This window comes from Serinus canaria, chromosome 3, assembly GCF_022539315.1.
Source record: "Serinus canaria isolate serCan28SL12 chromosome 3, serCan2020, whole genome shotgun sequence".
Classification (NCBI taxonomy): Eukaryota; Metazoa; Chordata; class Aves; order Passeriformes; family Fringillidae; genus Serinus; species Serinus canaria.
In genome coordinates this window covers 13,763,460-13,785,976 of record NC_066316.1, presented here as the reverse complement: position 1 = coordinate 13,785,976, position 22,517 = coordinate 13,763,460, and the positions used below count along the sequence as shown (strand labels likewise).

General features: G+C 48.1%; 3 protein-coding genes across 12 annotated transcripts; 2 read left to right on the top strand and 1 right to left on the bottom strand.

Annotated features, from left to right (window-relative positions):
- Positions 1-440: 440 nt before the first annotated feature.
- GALM (galactose mutarotase) lies at positions 441-15,224 on the top strand. 3 transcript variants are annotated; one of them, XM_018921037.3, is made up of 8 exons: positions 441-829; positions 1,311-1,465; positions 4,218-4,424; positions 5,807-5,888; positions 6,833-6,974; positions 7,068-7,242; positions 7,736-7,844; positions 10,103-11,594. In XM_018921037.3, the coding sequence occupies exons 1-7, from the start codon at positions 634-636 to the stop codon at positions 7,811-7,813; spliced, it is 1,035 nt and encodes a 344-aa protein (XP_018776582.1). In that variant the 5' UTR covers positions 441-633; the 3' UTR covers positions 7,814-7,844; positions 10,103-11,594. The 3 variants fall into 3 exon arrangements, with proteins under 3 accessions (XP_018776582.1, XP_018776583.1, XP_009094419.1); XM_018921038.3 differs by lacking the exon at positions 10,103-11,594 and adding an exon at positions 15,049-15,224 and having other exon boundaries at positions 442-829; XM_009096171.4 differs by having other exon boundaries at positions 443-829; positions 11,045-11,594.
- On the bottom strand, positions 10,769-17,357 carry LOC103821327 (serine/arginine-rich splicing factor 7). Its single transcript, XM_009096172.4, is given in 10 exon segments — positions 10,769-11,082; positions 11,952-11,987; positions 12,559-12,603; positions 14,646-14,699; positions 15,034-15,135; positions 15,226-15,300; positions 16,189-16,282; positions 16,285-16,364; positions 16,495-16,675; positions 17,015-17,357. Coding segments are annotated over 10 exon segments (1,065 nt in total). The 3' UTR covers positions 10,769-11,027.
- On the top strand, positions 16,808-22,009 carry GEMIN6 (gem nuclear organelle associated protein 6). Of its 8 annotated transcripts, none has more exons than XM_050972237.1 (4): positions 17,224-17,363; positions 17,832-18,085; positions 19,475-19,620; positions 21,448-22,009. In XM_050972237.1, exons 3-4 carry the CDS (start codon positions 19,493-19,495, stop codon positions 21,821-21,823), a joined length of 504 nt encoding a protein of 167 aa, XP_050828194.1. In that variant the 5' UTR covers positions 17,224-17,363; positions 17,832-18,085; positions 19,475-19,492; the 3' UTR covers positions 21,824-22,009. The 8 variants fall into 8 exon arrangements, with proteins under 8 accessions (XP_018776584.2, XP_018776585.2, XP_050828194.1 ...); XM_050972236.1 differs by having other exon boundaries at positions 17,832-18,198; XM_018921039.3 differs by lacking the exons at positions 17,224-17,363; positions 17,832-18,085 and adding an exon at positions 16,808-16,927.
- Positions 22,010-22,517: the final 508 nt, after the last annotated feature.

Here is a 22,517-nt window from a genome sequence, read left to right as displayed (position 1 = left end):
CAGAAGATGGTGATTTTTAATGGAGTCTGGGTCAGAGCCACAGCTTTATTAATAACAGCAACCCGGACAGCAAATGCCCTGAGCCTGATTTACAGCATCATCAGCAGTCGCTGCCTTGTGCTTCTTATGGGGGGGCTAAGGGAGGGCACAAGCTGAGGAAACAGCATTTTATCGTGCCACGCTTTGCGCGGGCCGTGAAAGTCTTATCGGTGTGATGCAAGTGGACTAGAGAAGCTGCTGGCGGAGATGCTTCGGGCCCCGAATTTGCGAGGTGGCGGATGGGCTGCCCGGCCTGGCGCTGCCCGCAGCCTCGTTCCCTCCCCCCGGCATCCCTCCCGCTGCCCCCGGCATCCTTCCCGCTGCCCCCCGCATCCCTCCCGCTGCCCCCGGCCCCTCCCGGAGGCTGCTGCCCGGCGCTGACCGACGTTGAACGGCCACAACGGTTCAGCGCTCCGCTCCGCCGGACACGGCGCGGCTCCGCCCCGCACGGGAAGCGAACGAGGGTTGTTCTGTCTGCCCTTTGGAGCTGGGAGTGGTCCGCTCCCGTCGCCATTGCTTCTTCGTCCTGAGCGTCCTTCCCGGGCAGGGCTGCGGCTCCCGCCGGAGGTGCCGGTGGCCGGCTTTTAGGGAGTGATGACGACAGTGTGCAGAGAGGCGTTCGGGCGGATGCCTCCGGAGGAGGGAGGCGGAGAGGTGGAGAAGTTCGTCTTACAGTCGGACAGCGTGAAAGTGGAGATCCTGTCTTTTGGGTGCATCATCACCACTCTTGAGACAAAAGACAGGGATGGGCAGTTTTCAGACATTGTCCTAGGATTTGACACTTTGGAAGGTGGGTCTTAATACGTTTCTTTGAAAAAAAAATTAAAAACCCACAGTCAGGCAGTTTAACTAACCACCACTTACTGGTTTATTGCCACACTGCCTGATCTGCTTGTAAGGCGTCCCCCCCTCCAATCATGGGCTGAAGAGATACAGTTTCTGCTGCCTCTCCTGGGCTCTGTGGTGGATGTGGAACAGGGACTCTGGTGGCGTGTGTCACTCTGTTGGGACCACTCTGAGTCATTCCTTAACTGGCAGTGACAGAGGCCTTTTCTTCAAATCTGCAAAGAATACAAGATCCCATCAAGCAGCGTTAATCAAAGATGCTCATGACTCTGTGTCCTGTGAAACGCTGGGACTGCAGTCACCTCTTTAGCACCGGAGAGAAGCAGAGAGAGACACTCTGAGTCCATAAGCAGGATGGGCAGGTCCTGGAGACTGCCCATCCTATTCCATGGTTCTATTTAACGGTGTGCTGTTTCTCTGTCCAGGTTACACGGGGAAGCACCCGTTCTTTGGCACTGTCGTGGGCCGTGTTGCCAACAGGATTGCAAATGGGAAGTTCACCGTGGAAGGGAAGGAGTATCAGCTGTTCATCAATAACGGGCCCAACAGCCTGCACGGAGGAGCCAAGGGATTTGACAAGGTGAAAATCCCAGTGTCCTGTCAGCATACAACCTGTGGGGTTGTGGAATGAGCGTGTGATGTCGACACCCCTGAACCCTATAGCATTTTCTGGTGGTTACTAAGTTGATCAGGTTACTGAGTTAATCAGCTCAGAAAGTGCTGTGAGTGCAGAAACAGGGGGAAGTGAGACAGATCCTGCAAGCTGCTGGGTAGGCTTGTCTTTGCTTGAGTTTGCAGGACTCACTTATGTAATCCTTGGATGCCAAGCAGAGGGTTGCTGTGCTTCCTCTGTGTGACTGCAGCCCTGAGCCTCATGAGCCCCTGAGTTCTCTCAGGGTTGTTCTGGGCAAGGTGCTGCTTCTGCACTGCCTAGGCTGGGACATGACAGTGAGGACCTACCCTCAGGAGCAATGGAGGCTCCCCAGGTACCAGCTGCACCATCCTGGAGTGCACCATGGAATTGTGCAAGTGCCCAAAAAAAGTTTCCTGGGGAACAGTGGTCAGTCCATGCAGACTCATTTCCACCTGCAGTTTCATGGCTGTTACCTGCCCATAGCTCCTCCTAGAGTCAGAAGGACGTGAGTTTGCAGAAACTTATCATTGTTGCTTGCCTGTGACAGCGCTCCCAGGCAAGGAGGTGAGAGAAGGGTGGTGCTGCAGATTCAGTCATTGCATTGCCCGCTTTAGTGCTGTTTTCATCCTGCAACACGCCTCCCAGGCTCTCACTCTGACTCACAGCAGAGGGGGATTAGATCAGACCTGCAAAATGCCCCAGGATCCAGGATCACTGTCTCTCCTTCCCAGCCCTCTCCTATGACCTCCTGAGAGGAAACAACCTATCCCTGGCCCCAGGGCACTCAGCTTTTTCTCTGGCCTCCCAAGAGCTGCTGCTCAAGTCAGGTGTTTGTGTACAGATGGTAAGAGCAATGGAGGATCTCTTCTCTTGAAAGCCTTGCTGATAACCCTGCTCCATTGCAGAGCAGGCTCAGAAGTCTCTGCTTTCCTGAAGCCTTGGGTTTTGTTTGAACAAATGCATTTGTAAGCAGCAAGTAGTTGATCCACCATTTCCCCCAAAGAGTACATGAATGTGCTGGTGCAACTGCTTTCATGGGGTTAATGGGATTTTTTTTGGTGAAAAGAATCCAGGCTGATGGGGAAAAAAGCCAGGGTGCCTGAAAAAAAATCACAGTGTGAACTGGCATCAGGTTGGGATGAAATGCTTCTCAGCAGCCTTAGTAAAAAAGGAGTACTGGGGGTAGCTTGGCTGTTGTATCCCCAAAGAAGACAGTTTGGTTGGTTTAAATTTTCTTTATACACCCTGACACCTGTGATCTGTAGCTGAAAACATACATTTCCTCACACCCAGGGCTTCCAGGCTGTCTTCTGCAGGCAGGGTATGTGGTCTCTTCTTCTGCTTCTTCACCTTGCTTGCCTGCTGAAGTTTCACCAGCTTGTTGGGGACAAGGTAGTGACATCTCCCAGCCAGAGTCCTCTGGCCCACAGGGCATGCTTGGACACCAGCCCAAGACCCCCTCCAGCCAGGAAACAGTCACTGTTCAGAGACAGTGAGCCCTAACTGGTCAACCCTAACAAAAACCACATACTGGCATTTGGCTGTGATTATCTTGGTCATCTTCTGAGCTTTTCCTGACTTTGAAGACATCAGTGCTGCGGTCAGCGTGTGGTCTGATGAGACCATCTTGCAGCTGCACTTACAGGGCTGGAGTGTATGACCACGCTGCTGGGGGATTTTTGAAAATAACTCTCTTATCTTAGAAAAAAAAAAACCAATGATACCTGTAAATTTCCTGGACTTTAATAGCTTTTTTTCAAAGAACTTAAATAGAAACTCATACTTAAAACTCACAGCATCCTTACTGTAGCCATGGGAGCTGCAGTCAAACTGCATGCTGTGTAGGAGGGCCTACTCTGCAGCCAGGTGTATTTGTCACTCTCAGGTTCTGTGTTTGGTGAAAATGCTGGCTTTTCACCATGTCCCATGTTGGTGATCTCTGTGTAGGACACGAGAGGGATCAGCTCAACAGCGTTGAGCTTGCCTCTGTTCCTAAATCTGTCCACTTTGATTAGACACTGACCATTCCTCAGGGAAATGTGACGCTTCAGAGAGCCTCTTGTTGCACATCCATCCTCCCAACATGAGGCCCATGGCCAGGGCCAAACAGGCTGTCTGGGTAGCTGTGTACAGTGTGCTGGCTTGCTTCCCTTGCCAGCATGTTTGGCTCCAGGCTGAGCACTGGCACTGGTGCTGGCCTCTGGCAGGGACAAGAACCGGAGAGGTCCCAGCTCTCTGGATGTGTCTGAAAGCATACCTGGTACCATTTAACCCAGCCCCAGCCCCTGGGCAGGAGCCCCCAGTGTGTTCTTACACTGTCCTAGAAGCCAGTGCCTGGGTGGCAGCTTGTTGAAGTGGTGTTGCACATGAGAAAATCCATGGAAAGGGGGATAAGTCCAGCTTCAGGACAAAAATCAAATGTGGACTCTCAGGAATGGCATAACACAGGCTGGAACAGACCCCCCTCAGACTGCCAAATTGCCTCCTTTGTTTGGCTGCTCAGGGGAAAGCTTGTACCCTGCTGGTGGTCCTGGCTAACCAAGTGCTTGTGTTTTCTTTGGAAAGGTGATTGAAAAAGCCTTTGTTTCAGTGCAACATCCCTTGTGTGCCTTTTGTCCCTGTTTTTAGCCCAGCCTGGGGCAGGAGGGAAGGGCACTGTGTTCCCGTTCCTGACCCACCAAGGCCATGCTCTGTGCAGGTTCTCTGGAGCGCCGAGGTGCTCCCGAATGGCGTCCGCTTCTTCCGGCTCAGCCCCGACGGCGAGGAAGGCTACCCTGGTAACCTGAAAGTCTGGGTCACCTACACCCTCAGTGGCAGGGAGCTGGCCATCAACTTCCAGGCCCAGACCAGCAAGACCACTCCCATCAGCCTGACAAACCACTCGTACTTCAACCTGGCAGGGCAGGTAAGTGTGGGGAGATGGGCGCCATGGAGACACACTGTGCAGGGGAAGAAAGCCTGGGGACCCATGGGATGGTCATTGGCACCAATGTGCTGGTCTGGAGACACATCATGGTTTTGGGGACGCAGCAATGAAAGTTCTCTCTGTGCATCATGAGCTGCATGCAGGAACAGGACCGAATCATGTGGATCTCAGCTGAGGACGCATTGTCTCAGGGCTTCTTGAACAGAGACATCCAGCTGAGCATGTTGGTTCTCCTTTTGTGTGTAACTGGGGAGTTTTGCTCTCTCCTCGTCCCTTGGGAAGACTAAGGAGGAGGTGCAGAGCTGGCATGCCCTAGTGGCGGCCTGGCATTTCTTAGTTGTATTCTGCTGGCATTTCTGAGAGGGTGATGCAGGTTGAAATCAGGGCCTGGAGTGGCAGCACCAAAATACCCAGATCGAAATTGGCAGAAGAAACATCACAGAGAAGGGGGTGTAAGATAGCCAGGATTGCAGACTAGCAAGGTTGCAGCAGCAGGATGCAGAGGGCTCCCGCACACCTGTACAGGGTCATGTCAACCACATGGACAGTGAATTAAAGCTGTGTTTTATTTAATCTCACAGTTTATAATTGGGCTTGGAGGAAAAGGATCTGAGAAATAAAGTGTGGCTGGGCAAAGGCATAGGATAATACAGTGCAATCCCACCTGGGTGTGAGATAAAGGCCCTTAAAAGTGTTTGTGAGAGAGAGCTCAGCCCCTCTGAGCAGGAGCCGTGCCCAGGCTGCTGCCCTGAGAATGGCTGTGCAGTTGTTGGTGCTGGTGCTCCCAGGGTGCAGCAATAACAACACTTGAGTGTGCAGCTCAGGTGTGTTCCAGAGGAAGAGGAGACCTTTGGGCACGAAATTGCTGCTCAGATTAGATAGTGACCTGAAGGCTCAGCTTTGAGCCTGCTCCCCTTCCAGCCCAGCAGGTTCCCTGCCAGCATTCCTGAGGCTGTGGAAGAGGAGGAGGAGCACACCCCTGCAGCCATGCAGATGAGAGAGCAGGATGGGTTGCGTTTCCCCTTGCTTGCTTCCTTCCCCTTCTCCCTGCTGCTGTGTGCTCAGTACCCAGCATGTTTTGACTAGTCAGTCTGCAGGGTGGTAGCCCTCAGTGAGGTACAAGTACCGACTGATGGCCTCATCCCTGTGGGATTTACAGCTCCTAGGGCCCATGAAGGTTTTTGCCCGGGCTAGTACCTTTGTCCTGTGCCCAAGATCAAGATGGAATGAGGGCCAGGAGGTGCTCCAGGCACTACCAGATCAGCTGGGGCACCACTGTGGACTATCACTTCACAGCTGTGCTTAGGGCTGCTTGAACAGAGGCTACAACAGGAATCCCAGCATTTCCCATCCTCCTGCAGGGCTCCCGGGATGTCTATGACCACGAGATCTCCATTGAAGCAGATTCCTACCTGCCTGTGGACAACACTCTGATCCCTACTGGTAGGTGGTGCAGCACTTGTGGCACCAGGTGAAAGTGATCTTTCTGAGCAGTGTTGGTGGGTGTGGGGAGCAGCACTGCCTGGCAAGGGGGACACACCAGCAGCCAGGGGACCCCAGGCACAGCAGGGCCCTCACCTTTGGGTGCAGTCCCACTGCACATGAGCAGGGTGGGTAGAGCCAGGTGCTGGTAACCAGGTACAACACCCGCCCCAGGGAGCAGGCAGGAGCAGCCTCTGGGGCCAGAGGTACATGGGATGTGAGGCAGTTTTGTGGGTTCATCCAGGAGACAAGCTCCCTGTGGCACCTGGAGGAATAGATTCTTTGGTCCAGGTGGCTTCTGCTCAGCTTGGCATGCCATGCTTGTGGACAGATAGGGGAAGAGCTTAAGGCCATACCCAATCCAGTGCCCCACTTCTCCTTGCTGCTTTCACCGTGGAGTTGTTTCACATCTTAGTTGTGGTCAGCTTCCTACCCCTGCCTTTTGCAGTTCCTTCTTGTGTGGGTAGTCTTAGTCTTGGGGTGAAAATAAGATTTGTGCAATTATTAAAGACAGACCCCTTGTGTGCAATACCTGCTGTATTTTAGGTAAGTGCCTGAATTGGAACAGTTTCATTTTTTTTCCAAGGCATTTATTCTGCCCTCCATGCAAAACCCCTCACCTTTGAGTTGGGGTGACTGTTTTACACTGTGCTTACCATGTCCTGGGGTTGTTTGTGCTGCTTTATCACAGGACACTCTATGCCCATAGCAGTCTTAACAAGGACAAGGGAGAAAATGCTGGGTTTGTACATATACCGACTTTCATGCATTTTCTTGCTCCTTGTCTGTGCTTTGTCCCTGCTAAGTACAGCAGTGTACCCAGAAGCTGCCAGCTATGCTGGAGGACAAGGTAGGCTTTGCTGGCATGTGTCTGAGTGGCTGAGCCTGCTGTTCCCCTTGCTTAGGGGAAGTGGCCGCTGTGCAGGGCACTGGATTTGATCTCCGGCAGCCTGTGGAGCTGGGCAAGCACTTCCAGAAGTTTCACCTGGATGGCTTTGACCACAACTTTTGCCTGCATCAGGGGCGGGATCGACACCTTGCGGCCAGGTAGGCTGGGACCCTGGCAGGAGTCCCCACCCCTGGCGCCAGGGGGTGCCCATTCAGCCAGTCCCGTGTCATCCTCCACTGGCATCTCCACAGGGTTTTCCACCCGCCCACCGGCAGGACCATGGAGGTTCACACCACCCAGCCTGGCATCCAGTTTTACACTGGGAACCACCTGGATGGCTCCCTGAAGGGCAAAGGTGGTGCCACGTACCCCAAGCACTCGGCTTTCTGCCTGGAAACCCAGAACTGGCCCGATGCCGTTAACAAGGTGAGCTGTCCATTCCCCTCCCACGGGTTACTTGGGTCCTGTGGCAGGGCACATACCCCCACCACCCTCCATGTCTCTGGGGCCCTAACTGTAGGAGCAGAGTCTGCTTGTCATGGGAGCACTGCAGACACACCAGACAGGTGTGACCTGCAGGCACAGGTCACAGTGGCTTTAGACAGGGGTCAGTCAGCGCAGCAGGGACTGACCCTGTGCAGCTCACCTTCCCAAAGGTGTGGGGTCTAGAGCAGATGGCCCCACTGGGACCTTGCCACATCCTCTCATATCTGAATCATTCCTCACAGCCTGGATTCAACCAGTGCTGGGACTCACCCACTCAGCCCACTGGCAAGGGGTGGGAGGTTACACACTGCTGCTGGAAATGGCTGGAGGGAGCTGTGGGAATATGCCTTGGGAATAACAAAGGGATGCAGCCATGCTTTCCGGTCCCATGGAATGTGTTCACAGTCACTGATGTGCTGCTGCTTCTCCCCAGCCTCACTTCCCCAAGGTCCTGCTCCATCCAGGTGAGGAATACAACCATACCACGTGGCTCGTGTTCAACACTGCTTGAGAAGGGCTGCTGACTCCCAGCACTAAGAGGGGTAAGTGCCTCTAGCAGCTGAGCCAGAAATCCTGCCAGGTGCCAAACAGAGCTTTCCAACTACCCTGGGTGATGCATCTGATCTGGGATCCTTTACCCTCTTCTCTGGTTTTCACATGTGGTTTCTGCTGGCTTTAGCTCCTGTCACCACCTCTGCTGCTGTCTGGTCTGTGCAGAAGTCTCACATTCTGTCCAGCCTCTCACCCTGGGCATTGGGTTTTGTTTTGCAGTAAAAATGCATTGAAAACACCTTGTTTAGGGGCACAACATCACAGCTTCAACTACAGCAGGGGAATATCTAGTAATATTCATGTGGAGCATGTGGGAAGGCTGTTGCAGTTGTGGTTGTTTGTTACATCTGCTCCTTCCATCAAAGTGCTCTTTCTAAGTGGTGTGCAGACCTCATGCAGGATAGCTTTGAGGAGGACAGTGTGCTGGGATTATCCCAGCTGACTGCCCTGGATGCTCTGGTTAAACTCCTATGCTCTGTCTTGGTTGCTGAAGTAAAGTGGCCACACCCATTTAGTCCTGAATAGACAACTGCAGGAGAAAACCCATCATCCTAACACTCTGTTTCCACATGAAATCTCCAAAATCTTTTATCAGGGAACTATGTGATGAAAACCTCCATGTTTCTGAGGGTTCAGAAAAATTGGCACAGGCCAGGGGATGACAGGATTGTCTTATCAGGGAGCTGATAGCCCCCTCCCCAGGGAAACAGGCAGACAGTCCTTGCATTAGGCACTGTGCCTCACCTTCTACTGCCATGCTGCTGCACCCAGGGCTTGCAGCACTTCACTATGCTTCCTCAGCTGTAGAGATGCAGGAATACCCTTGCCCCCAGGGGAAGTGCCTGGCCATTGGGCTTGCAAATGTGTCAGCCCTGTCACAGTCAGTTCTGCCACCCTGACACCAAAAGACAGCCCCCCACTACTATCCTGCGTGTGCAGGTCACATTGTCTGTGAGGGCTGGTATCCCTTGCAGAACAAAGCCCACCAACAGGGAACACCAGGTTGGAAACCAGGGGAACCCCATTTTCCCTGAGAGGGGGTTTTGCCCACCACACTGGAGATCTCAGATATACTTCCCTTGCCCCCCACCCCCAGCCAGCCTGTGTGGGGTGTGCACATCCTGCCCAGAGGCACAGGGTCACAGCAGCACCAGTCCCACAACGCACCCCTGTGTCAGGGCATCTTTTCCAACTGCTCACAAACACTGTAGGGAATTTGCGGTGAAATCCTACCAAACTCAGGCCAGAGCTCAGTTTTGGACAGCACAGCTGCACAAAAGCATGGATCATCTTTGTCACTGCTCCCCCTCTGCACCTTACAAAGTGCTGGCTGTCCTTTGGAGTGGCTGCCCGCACCAGCACAGCCCCACTCCTTGCTCAGGTTCTCACATCTGGGTTTAGAGGAACCCAGCCCCCTAGAGAGACCCCAGGCTCTGCTGCTCAGTCTTCCAGTGTCTCTGGGTACTGAAAAACAGGTACCAGTAGAGCTGTCATGTCAGTCTGCAGGTTTATTGTGGAGCAGGTTTGTCTTCAGAGTACAGAAAAGAAAAGGTGATGAAATTCCAGAGCAGTGGCGTACGTATGCCTCTCACCAGGTACACAATGCACAACCAGTAAAATATTCCAGACACGTATCACACACTTCAGGCATTTGGGGTAAATCATTGCAGGGTAACATTTGTGTCAGCCCTGCCACGGTGGGATTTGGTGAGTAGGGCCAGAATCCACCTGGAACACCAATAGCCATGGTGAGCCCCAGAGAGGATCCAGGCACAGTGAGGACCAGGAATAAAGGCCAGAGGATGCTGCAGCAGAATAGCACCTTCAGGATCTGGACTGTTGCCTCCTCCCCCGGAAAAGCTCCATGCAGTCATTAACAGGAAATCTGTTTCTTGAAAACCATGTGTTACCCCACCTGTAAAAAATCATCTTGTAACTTTATTTAAGCTGTTCTGCTGTGGTTTACACAGTGGAAGCAAACTGCTGATAGATTTCATTGGAAGCTCAAACAGGCCTGGCTTTCTGTTTCAGTGCTTACTTGCTGCTGAAACTGGCCTTTATTTCTGCTAGACAGCCAATCCCAGCAAAAAGATGGTTTTCACCCCTCTGCCTACCAGCTTTTTGTTCACAGTCCAACATTGCTGTCAGTCCCTTGCTGTGATCCGTGTTGAAGTGCTTTATCATGCAGTTCCTTCATATAGAATGAGGACAATTTGATACACCTATACACAAATAATGACTTCTGCAGGTTGTGTATTTGCTGTAAGAAATTGGGATCATTCAACAAAGCCATGTCCAGGATATGGGCTGCTTGACAACCATACCAGTTTCTGTGAAGATTAGAACTCCTGAGGGCAGCTGATAATCTTTAATTTTAAGGATCTTCCCTCAAAAAAGGAAAACACACCTTGAGGTACTTTAAAGAGTTTTCTTTACATCAATAACCCAAAGAATTAAAAAATGCAACAAGTCAAAGTAGCAATTGTCAAGTTATTAATAATTTCTATTATCTTTAAGGGTTTCTGCAGATGTTATTTGCTTAAAAGATGTGCTTTGGAGGAAAGTTTATCCTTAGATTTTTGAGGCATCTGGTATCAACAGTCGAACACAAGAGAATGAGCTTTGCAGAATAAGCAGATCAGACAGAAAAATGAATGCCCACTAAACGAAACGGGCATGTGCAAATTTTTATCCGTCTGCAGACAGAGATGGATTTTAAATTCCATTTCAAGAAGAGCAGGAACTGATCCTTTCACCGAAAACCATTGAACAGTAGATGTGAAAAGTGACTACCTTGAGAAGACACCAGCTGGGATGAGTGGTTCCCATTTTAGACATTTTTCATCCACGTTACATGGCACACAGCTAAAACTACCCAAACGTTAACAGAAGCAACAGGGTTACTACAGAGAAGTTTTAGTTAAAAATACACATTTTATTTCAATGTGCCAATAAAAAAGTCCCACATTTTCATATCACAGGAAGTTAATTCATACAATAAAAAGAGACCTGTGCTAGTCTATTGGTGTGACTAACTCAGAAGACCCAGATCATGCCAAATTTTAGTTGATATACTCTTCTATCTACATTCTTACATTTACAAAGACACCACAAAATCCCTTATAATAATGTAAGCAAAATAACTTTCTTCCTAAAAGATTAACTTCATAACTTTAATCCATTCTTTCAGGACTTGCACTTCGTTGAGGGCTTCCTGATGGTGAACGGCTGAAAGGAAAACAATCCACAATTAACATTTCAGTAGTTGCTTGGGAATCACAAATACAGGAAAAAGCAACAGGAGTATACCCAGACTGGCTCCCTTTAAGCACTTTTTAAATAAAATAACCAATCACTACTGACAAAAGTTAACGGGCTAATGATCTGGAGATAACACTTTTTTTCTTTACTGTTATTTTTAAAATGAGATCACTGTAAGGCCATCCAAAGGGTATTACTTATAGTGACCTCCAAAGGGGCAAAATACTTCTTCACTGTTCTGATACAGCAGCTTGTCAAAACCTATCATGATGATCACTCAGCATTTAGGAGCACTTTTTCATACCCTTGTGATTGTTTGACACTAAAGTTATAAAAATGAACTATTAAAAAATTCTAATCAGGGAAAAAAATGCTGCTGATTTTGTCACTCCACATATTCTACACATTACTCTGTGCATATACACAGAGAGAGAAAACAATTTACTGACTTACTTGAAATAAAAAGTAATTTAACAGCAGTGAATGTCACAGGCCTGATCTTCCATGTCAATGCAGCTTTTAATGAGACTGAAAGCTGATTTCCTACATTTATTCTATGCTTTAAGCTCATCAGTCTCTGTGCAATAAAACTGTCAGTAAACCTAAAGGAACAGGGGAGCAGACAACAAGACGCTGCTACATAACCCTGAGCATTTATCACCAGATATACATATTACCATATGGAAAGCAACAACCACACCATTATTGCTGTGAAATATCTCAGCAAAATACCTTTCCAGTACTTTCCTATAAGCAGCAGTCAAACTCAGCAGAGATCAGTGCAGACACTACAATGCCAGCACTACGAAGTCTATGCTATTAGTAGACCAACGTACCTTCTCTTTGGAGATGGTGACCGAGACTTTGACCGGCTGCCAAAACAGAACAGCACCAATGCAGCTTAAATGTCAGATCAACTTTTATGCTTAAAAAAAACCCCAACCTATCAGAAGGCAAATTACAGGAATCTAGGCAGGTCTTTCCAATGGTAGTTTTCAGATCAACTTTTACTCTGACAGGGATTCTCCATTTATTTTGCCTGGAGATGCATTTTAAGCAACTTTCTTCAGCAGACAGAAACACAAGGGGTCGTACTAAGGTGAGGCTTTGAGAAAAGCAACATCACCAGACTGCTGTTTTATGAAAAGCATAAACAGAGCTCAAGGTCTTTATCTGAAGGATAGAAAAATTTAACAGAACTGGGCACAAAGGCACAAAAAATTAGTACTATGTTGGAAACTACCAAGAGTTAATGAAAACCCAGAGACAGGTAAGGAACACACTCCAAAGAGCTGCAGAGGAAATGCTGTGATTTCTGTCATATCACAAAGAGATTAGCTGGGGACTCATGTTAGGGGCATATTCTTCTAGAGGACCAGGCTCGGTTAATCATGCAAACCTAAATTTGAGATGCTACTGCAGGCTCTATGTATGTGTGCTCACCTCTTAGCTGGTGAGCCAGACTTTGATCTGCCATGAGACCTAGACCTGCAAGAAAAAACACAGCTCAGCAGGGAAACAGAACATGCAGGTTCCCACATTTGTGACAGTAGGATTAACACCCAGTGGGATGAGCACTCTCATGCTGAATACACAGAATCCTGCAAGTTTCCAGGGTTTTGCCTGCCAAGTTTCCAAAGAATTCTTTTTACACAGATGCTGCACATGTTGCTCTGTATTTTGGTTTGGTCCCTAGCTGATGACCAGTTTGGCTGATGCAGGTGGCAGGAACACAGGAACAACCAAAATCCTGACCAGTATTTTCAGAGAGCTAATAAAAAACCATGCTCTACACTTGCAGGTTTTATTAGACTTGAACAACATCTGCCACTGCAGTTGCAGACAGCTCATTCCGAGAAGTATCTTCTCTGTGAAGTTCATCTTATATATCCACTTACTTCAAGTATTTTTTTTAACGTTTGAACTTAATCCTTATTAAAAAAAATGTGGAAAATGTCCACCTTTGAGGCTGCTGCACCACAGGAACACTAATACTGCCTGAAAGCCTCATCGAAATTTTGAGGTTCCCCCAATAGTGTTCTACATTCCACATCCAAGGCTTTCCACAACAATTTCCAGATGTGTGTTGTGACACTATCAAACCAGCAAATGTCACGTATTCATTTAGCTGGTCTCCCTCACAAACCCAGAGCCTGTCTCTGGGTGCAATACATTCCTTGGGCTCTTCTGTAAAGAAATAATTTTCAATTACATAAGCACAATTTTTCTGCCATTTCTGGCTGGTTGTACATCTGTAACTTCCTATGCCTCAGTCACTTAATCCCTACTAACAATGCAAAGTGTCACACAACAGTCCAGAAGTGTCACTACAAGTATCCTTAACCCTGCAGAAAACCAGCATGGTACCAAAAAGAGAAAACAATGGTGGTAAAATCAAGATGTTTTCCTCTTTGAGATTCTACTGACTGTAGCTGTTTGTGGCTCATCACTGACAGTGAACAGTGGTAAGCCATGACTAAGTCATGTTGGAACAACAGTACTAAGGTTCAACATGGTTTAGCCACAAGGGTACCCAGCCAAAGAAAATCACTGCTCTACTGCCTTGGGCAACCTTCCTCTCTCCCTACCAGCTTCTGGACTATTTGTGTGAGTTTCTGCTCTTAACTAAGCCATCTGGTCCTCATCTCTCCCTTAAAACTCCCATCATTGCTTGCTGTCCATCCCCAGAAAATGCCATCTTCAGCTGTGGGCTTTTCCACCTGCTCCCTTTAGCTGAAGCTATCCTCTATTTTCCTGTGTTTCTTCATGGTTGACTATTCCTTGTTTCCAAGAGCAGCCATTAAAACCAGCACAGCAGGCACAGGGATAGGCTGGGCCATAAGCAATTCCATATCCAGAGGAGAATTTCTATTTACTCTTGTTCTTGTTGAGGACATGCAGTCAGCCCTGCTGCCAGGACAAGGCTCCATAAAGCACAGGCTGCTCTTACTATCAAGTGAAGTTTAAGGGAACAAATAGCATCCTGCATTCCTTTAGAATCTGTTACTCTTGTGACACATTTATTGGTACAAAATAATTCTGACAGGTGTTTATCTCAAATCAAAATCAGCTCCTGTAGATTGCCATTGATATTCAACAGAGCTGATTTGCAGAATTGCAGCTGTAACGCTCAGGACACCAGCAAGCCCTTCAAGACTTGCTGGCTGCAGACAATAAAACAAACACACCACTGGAAGGGCATCCTGGTTTCTCAGAAAAATAATGGGAAGAATCCCAATCCTGTGTGTGCTACACAAAGAAAAAGAAACTTTTGACACTAATTCTACATTTGTTAGCTGTTACTGCAACCTGATCAAACTAGTATTTCTGATGATTATGGTGACCTATATGTTAGTGGTGTGCAAAAGAATAAAAAGAGGCAGAACAATCTTCTGTGCTGCTTTTTAAATCTACAGACCCTAGATTAGTGGAGGAAAAACACATCTTTTCCTGGAAAAAAACTTTAACAGTTGTTAGAGAGCCTAGCGAGACTTCTAAGCAACTTTTACCAACTACTTATAGTCACATACCTGCTCCGGGGCCATGTAACAGATCTGGATCTAGATCTGGATCTCGATCTAGACCTGAAATTAAAAATTAAATAAATTAAAAATAAATAAACTCAAGAAGAAATGATGACAATTACAGCATTATATAAATTGATATCTACATGTGAACTTCAGACCTACATGACCATTAGACATTTTAGACAAAGAAATTCAATTATGGGAGATGCTCCTATCTCAAGGCATGGTCTCAAAACTCAGTAGCATGTCTGTGAATTTAACTGGGATTATCAGAAACTTTTAAAAGCAGGCTGACTTCTTTGAAACCTGCTATCCAATACCTTTCGAATCTAATTAAAACAAGAAAACACCAGAAAAAATAAATTACACAGTAAAAATTAGTACTAATTACCTTGATCTCTTCAAGGAACCCGACCGGGACCGGCGGGGAGACACGGACCTAGACCTACGAGGAGACACAGACCTGGACCTACGATAGGAAGCTGACCGGGACCTGAAAAGAAAGCAATTCCAGGAGTTGTTCAAGTGCAGCTTTTTCTAGGCAAAAGAAGGCAACAGGAATAAAAGACAAACTCAAACACACCTCCTACCACGGCTGCGGCTGCGTGACCGGGAATACCTTCTTCCTCGGGACCTCGAGCGGGATCTAGACCGGGACCTGGGTTTAGGTTAGAAAAAACCGGTATCAGTAGACAGCTGCAGCAACCCACATGGGTGAGGCCCTGCTGAAGTCAAAACTTTTTTCAGACAACTAAAGAACTAGCATCTGTCAGTTGGAAAAATGTCTGGGCCTACTTGTCTTGAGCATTTTTACTACCTAGAAAAATGTTAAAAGCTGAATTACATTGCAGAATTACATTAGAATAGAAAACACTGTAATGCGTATTTAAAATAAACCTTGCAAGTTTGCAGGTCGACCCTCTTTGGCCCAAGGTCTAGCAGATCTAGACGATCTAGAAGTATCTATAGGCGAGCGCTGCATCTAGGTAGGTGTTCTCTTCAATCTAACGACGATCAAACTGACAGCCCAATGAGCCAGGGTGAGGCTTGATTGACGCAAGAAGATTTTTCTAGGTGGGAATGTGGTCAATCTGGTGTTCCTCTTTCTAAACCGGAGGGGGGCCCCAATTGAAAGCCAAATTTACTGTTACGGCGGTCACCGTCTCAAATTTTCTGCCCTTAAAGAATAAGGTGAAGCTACGTGTAGATGGCTCGAGGGGATCTGGCCTCTTATGCTGATCACCTCAAGGTCTAGGAGGATCTTAAGTGTCGGATTTGCAAGGCGCCTCAGCATGAAATCTTAAGGCTCGTGACATTCTGAATCAAGGCGACTGACTCAAACGAAGAAACCTGAAAGGTTTTGACCAGGTTGATTATTAAAATAGTAACATTTGATAGAAATAGCAACAAATTGTAATATACACCTATACATTTATTCTAGCGTTAAAGTTTAAAGAAAACTGGTGTAACATTGTGTTCTTTGCTAACAAGAACTACACAAAAGCGAGCTGGCGAAGCAACACGGTCGCCCCAGCCCCTCACGTACCTGCTTCTCCTTCGCCGGCTATAGCGGTGACAGTCATAGGCATAGTGGCCTTTCTCACCACACTCGTAGCATCTGTCGTTGGGGTCGAAGGGCGGCGGGCTGGGGGCCGGTCGTAGCGGGAGCGGCGCGGCATCCCTGTGGATACTTCCACTCTGACTCTGGAGCCGCATATTACCCTGCAACGTCCACGAAGGGTCTGGGTTAAACCTTTCAGTCCATGACAAAACTACAAAAGCACAGGGACCAGCGAGATACAGCCCCCTTCTCTCTCAGAAGCCTCGGCCAACATGTGAAATGGACACGTACTTCCCGTCAAGTCCACGGACAGCATCTTCAGCATCCCGGGGGTCTTCGAACTCCACGAAGGCGAACCCCGGCGGGTTCCTGGCGATCCACACAGTTCTCAGCGGTCCGTAATAGCTGAAGGCTCTCTCCAGCTCGCCTTTGCCGGCGCCCGTGCCCAGGTTCCCCACGTACACCTTGGTCTCTGCGAGAGCGGACCGGGGGTCAGCGCGGCGCCGAGAGCGGGCGCGGGCTCAGCCCCCGCCCCGCCCTCCCCCGGCCGCCGCCATCTTGTCCGCGCGGTCCCTTCCCGCCTTCACCGCGAGCGCCGCGCGCCCAGCCGCGCGCCCTCCCCCACGGCCGCTGACGCAAAATGGCGGCGGCGACAACGGCGGCGGCGGCCGCATCGCCTTCCTCCCCTCCCCACCGGCGCCCACCGGTCGCTAAGCTCCCCGAGGTAATCGCCTCTCTCTCAGACCCGTCTCGACTTCCCGCCCGAGCAGCCGCCCGCCGCCCGCGGCCCGCGGCCCCCGCGAGCTCTCACCGCCTCCATAGCGGCCGTAACGCGACATCCCGACGGCTCCGCCGCCCGCGCGCACGCGCCGCCGCACGCGCCTGCCCCCTGGCCTGCTCCCCCGCCTCCCCCGTGCCGCGCGGAGGCACGCATGCGCGAGGGGCGGGCTTCTGAATGGGACTTGGGGCCTGAAATAGGAGTAGGAATGAGTGGGAACAGCAGAGCCTTTTCCTGAGAAAGCAGAGTCCCCGTTCTGGTGCTGCAGGTGATCATCTGCCCGATGGAAGTAAAGCCAGCGGGGCCTTTCTGTCCTGGCATCTCTTGAGTGGGAGCAACCGTTGGACGCATTCAGTATTGGAGGTGATATCCCCATCAGCTGGTGCGTAGCTACCGCTGGAGTGCAGGCCAGTGTTTGTTCTGGGTGAAAACTATTCGATTTGCTATCCCTTCTTTCTAATAAACGAGCTGTGACTTAAAGAAAGCAGTAGCTGAATGGAGCTGTGACTGAAAGCAGTAGCTGAATGGAGTGGCACAAGCCATTCTTACACAATTCCTGTAGTACTGGAGGGCCTGAATTGAGACCCCCAGAAAGAAAGAATAAAAAAAGGAAATAGCTCTTTTAAGCCTTCAAAACATGACTGTCTCATTCCTAACAAATCACCGAATCAATGACTAGCAGCTTGTTTGGTTCATCCATAGGAAGCTCTGTATGCGTGCTGCTGAAATAGAGCAGGGCTGGGGTGGGGGTGGGTGTTGGAATCAAGCTTCCCACCTTCACGGCGACACGGCAAAGCTAGCTAAAAGCAACCCAACAACCAGGAAGCAAAAATGCCTTATTTTTATGTAGCAGATGCACAGAGCCTGCATCTACCCCTGTTACACACGGACAAGGCACGGCCTCGCATGTCCAAGCTGCAATCTCGCCGCGCCAGCAGGAGCATCCCAGGAGCAAATCCAGCTCCTGAGGGCCAGAAGGCAGCGACATTGAAGTGCCACACGCCCCCCCGACTCCTTGTTTTGCGACCCGGCTTGATGCGTGCAAACCCCTGTGTCATTTCTGTCCCCCCCCCGCAGCTGTAAAACTCCGCACGGGAGCGTCTGGTGCGTAACCCGGGCCGGGGGAAGGCGCTCGGCGGCGGCGCCAGGAAGCGGCGGTGCCGTCCGGGGCAGCTCCCAGGGGCCCTCGGCGGGAACGCGAAGGGGAACTGGGACCGGTGAGCGGGAAAGCGGGATGGGAACCGGGGCTCCTGCCCCCGCCCAGCTGGGCTGTGCAGGCTCTTCCTGCCGGGAAGGCATTCCCGAGGAACAAAGCGCCCTCCAGCCCTTTGTGCTCCCCGAACCGCGCTGCGCCCATCGCTCTGTGGCCCCGCTCGGGGGGAATGCTGGGCTGGGAATGCTGGACGGGGGGAAAAGAGTGGAACAGCACTTGCTGGTGCTCCAGCGCAGGGGGTGAGGAGAGGGTAGGATAGCGCTTTTCCAAGGCGGCGGAAGGGCTCGGGCACCACTGATGCTCCAGTGCACAAAACAAAGGCGCTGAACTTTTACCTCCAAGGTTTTGTAACAAAGCAGAGCTATAGATGGAATGCTGGATGCAACGGGAAAGCTTAAGGTTACCAGAACAGTGGGGATTGAGGCTTCGCTGTGTGCCTTTAAAAATAAGCAGAATCTGTGAGGAATTACAGAAATGCAGCTTTTTACAAACCACTTGTGTGAATGTCTGCTCTAAAAAAAAAAAAAAAAAAAAAAAAAAAAAAAAAACAAAAAGGGCAAATTTTGCTAAAGACAAATCTTTACATGGAGGTAAACCCAGTCCTGACATGAAGAGTGTGAAAAATGATTGGCTTCTGGCAAATATTAAAATGAATATGTGTTATGTTAGAAAGTTATGCTGTATTAATTTTCTTAAGTAGTGTGTTAAATTTAGTTTTAAGTCATAACATCAGGTTAAAATAGAATCTATGCTATGTAGGATGCTTTTTTTCTAAAGAAAGGAGTCCCACCGAGATAGCAGGTCCAGGACACCTAATCTTTCAGAGAAAGAGAATTTATTGCCCCATTATCAGAAGAAACTAACTTCTTCCTGCCTCTCTCAGCCATGAAGATGCCATTAGGAATATGAGGAAGAAGTTGAGGAGGACCAGACAGAATCCTTTGTTTGAATGGAATTTATGCATCATGTATGAAGTGTATGAATATGCAACAGGCTATTGTTTTTAAGGGTTAATCCTCTGTTAACGTGTATACTTTTTCGGGCTTATGCTGCCCAGAAAAACGTACCCTGACATCCGTAACTCTTTGTTTCTATTGTCTCATATTGTCCTAATCCAAACTGTCCAATTTTTTTATTATTACTCTAATTATATTGTTATTTTTATAACCATTTTATTACTATTGCCCTTTTAAAATTTTAAAAACAAGTGATTGGCGTTTTTCACAAAAAGCAACCAAAAAGATTGACTGCATCTGCTGACCGATCTGTGTTTTTTCTAGGTTTTGGATGTAGGAAATATGAATGACTGGCAGAGAAAAAGCCCTCTAGACTGGGAAACGTATGTGAATAAATTGGTGAAAGTTGTTGCAGTTGAGAAACATGAATATGAAGGATGGGTTTTAACAGTTGACCCAGTTTCTGCCACGTAAGTACCAAAGCTTTTATGAAAAGTAAGATTTTTAGGAGGAGAAAAGATTCCAAGGCTGAAGCAAACTTTTTTGCAATAAAAATGGCATGTTATCTTGTTAAGTTGCAGTTTCTGCTGATGACTGCAGCCTCCTTATCTTCTGGTTTGTACTTCCTGTGCACCTCATCTCTAGCTGAGCATGGGAAACTAAAAAGTCCTTGATTTAGAATAAACACTGCTTAGCAACAACCAAAATATCAGTATGCTAGGAATGTTATTCTCACTGTAAATTCAAAACTCAGCACTGTGCCATCTTCTAGGAGAATTGCTAAAAAATCAGCTCTCTACCAGCTGAATGCATGTGTTCAAGGTGAAAGTTCAGAGCTTGCAGCCAAGGCTTCAGCAAACTCAGCTACTCATGCTAAGCAAGTAAAGCTAAGTGAACAGCATATTAAATCACACAGTGTTATAATTCCAAGTGACTTACTCTAATTTAAAACTTACATATTAACTTACATATTACTATTACCTCTCAACAATCTTTAACAATGTGTTAAAGGTTGCTGTAATACACCAAACCCTGCTTTGGAGTGCTGGAGTGTTTTCAGTGCTTTAGGTGTTGAAATCCTTAGCTTTTGTTCAGAGCTCTTGCCTGGCTTTCCACTCCAGCCAGACATCCAGGAAGGTGTTGAGGCTTCTTTGGAGAGCAAGCAGGGAAAATCAGGGGCACTGGACAGAAACTGGTACCACACATCTCTGGTATCCCAAGTGAGTAACTTGAAAGTGAGTTTGAAAGGCAAAATGCACCAGGGAATATGCAGAAATTTGTCCCCTTGCTGCCAGAGCTCTTTGATACCTTATTGGATGTGAGCTTGTCCCACATGAACACAGGCTGGAGGCTGAAAAACTAAAACCATCTTCTGATGTGTTTCAGAAGAATTGGTTGTTGCTTCAGCCCTGAAGTAGCTCCAATAATCTCCTGAAGTTTCCTATTTTTCTGGTAAGGAAGGTGCATGCAGCTGTGAGTGATTCTATTGTGAGTGATGGTCCAGGCTGAAATCAAGGCATATCTCACTGGACACATACCCCCAGAAAAACCATTACTTTCACTAATGGTGGCAGTAATAGGCTAGTGAAGTACTGGCATCATGTTCTGGAATTTTGCTTCCCAAAAGAGGAAGAAAATGATTTCTGATGCTCTTTGTTGATATATGAAGGAGAGATCCTAGAAATATAACCAGCTGCCTTCCTATTTGCATCTTAGGACTTCTGGGATGCAGGTGCCCTTGGGAAAATACCATGCTTCTACAATGTGAGCCTGAGCCTTCTGTAGTGTGCTCTGTTGTATTTTCATTTCATAAACTGGCAACAGTCATTAAAAAAATACATTCTTTTGGCAATTATCAATAAATATGACTGTTTTTTCATTAAAAGATTCTGGTGTTGTCAGCTGCCTTCAGCATTCAAAGTGATGTATGTATGAAGGTATCACTGTTTCTGAATGTTGATACGTTTTAGGTTCTTCAGCAGTGGTGAGAAAGCTGCACAAAAATATTTAGATTTCCAGACTGGAGTTTATTTTTTTGAAGCAAAGTGTACATTAATATTCTGCTTGATATTGTCTAGAGTAGTTTCAAATTCAAGACCAGCAATTCCCTGCAGAGCCCCACATTTTTACTATTTTAAGGGTATAGCAGCATGCTTTTCAAAGGAAAATGCTGGGTATTGCCTAAATACCTGGGTTAGGCTGATGATGCTAATGAGCTCGTATCTCCAAAACCTTGGAGGCTGCTTCTCAGTCTTTAGTTAAAAACAGGAACTTACAAAATCTTCTTTCCTTGACAGCATTGTCCTGGCAACATTCCCAGAGAACGAGAAAGGATCCATATCATTCGTCATGGGCCACGCTGTCCAAGAGGTGGAGATCCTGCAGGAGGGGGACAGTGACATGAAGCAGCGCCTCGCTCGCATCCTTGCGCCTGAGGAAAGCCAAACCTACAGCGCGGAGGAGCTGGAGAAGAGGAAGAATGCCTTGAAGACTTGGCTGGAGACAAACCACATCCCCGTGGGCGAGCAGGGGGAGCTGGGCAGGACGCTGAGCGTGGCGGGGGTGCTGAGCATCGAGCCCCCGTACGGCCCTGAGCAGTGCAGCAGCACCAACGAGATCATCCTGGCTCGCGTGCAGGGCCTGCTGCAGGGCTACCTGCAACAGCAGCGCTGAGCGAGGGCTCCTGCCGAGCCCTTGGGACTCTAGAAGCTCTCCTGGTTTAGGAACCGTCCTGTTCTAGGAACACTCCTGGGTGTCAGTAGTCACTATTTGCAGAAATGCTGCGTTTTGGGTACTTTTGTCTTGATTTTTTTGTATGTAAAGGAAGGAATAAAGAAGAATAAACTCAAAGCACAAGCATTTTTTCATGTGCTATTTTTATTAGAAATAAACTGTTGGATAATGCTGATGTATTAAACTGATTTGTCAGTTTAACTTGTCAGTTTAGAGTTTTTATAACAGTATTGTAAAAGATGATATATAATACATGTAAACTGTTTTCCCTTTAAAACTAGTTTAATTATCTAGTGCTGAAGGCATGTTTATTTGATGAACTGCTTACCAGATTCTTTTTTTTTTTTTTTTTAAGAAAGAGAATTATGACACCTGGACTTCCCAAACCATATTTTAAAAAATGTTCAGAAAGCTGTTTTGTTTTCCCGGCTGGTAGGTTGGTTGTTTTCCCCATCACTGTTCTCCTAGTTTAGAACATAAGCTGCAATGTATGTCTGAGTTTGTAAAATTATTAGGGAAGGTTAGCAGGCAAGTAGCAGGTTTTAAAACCATTACCTGTCTATATTTGTTATTTTAGAGCAGCAGTGCTTGGAAAACCAGTGTTCTGTAAAAGGAAAATGTGTTGTAATTAAGT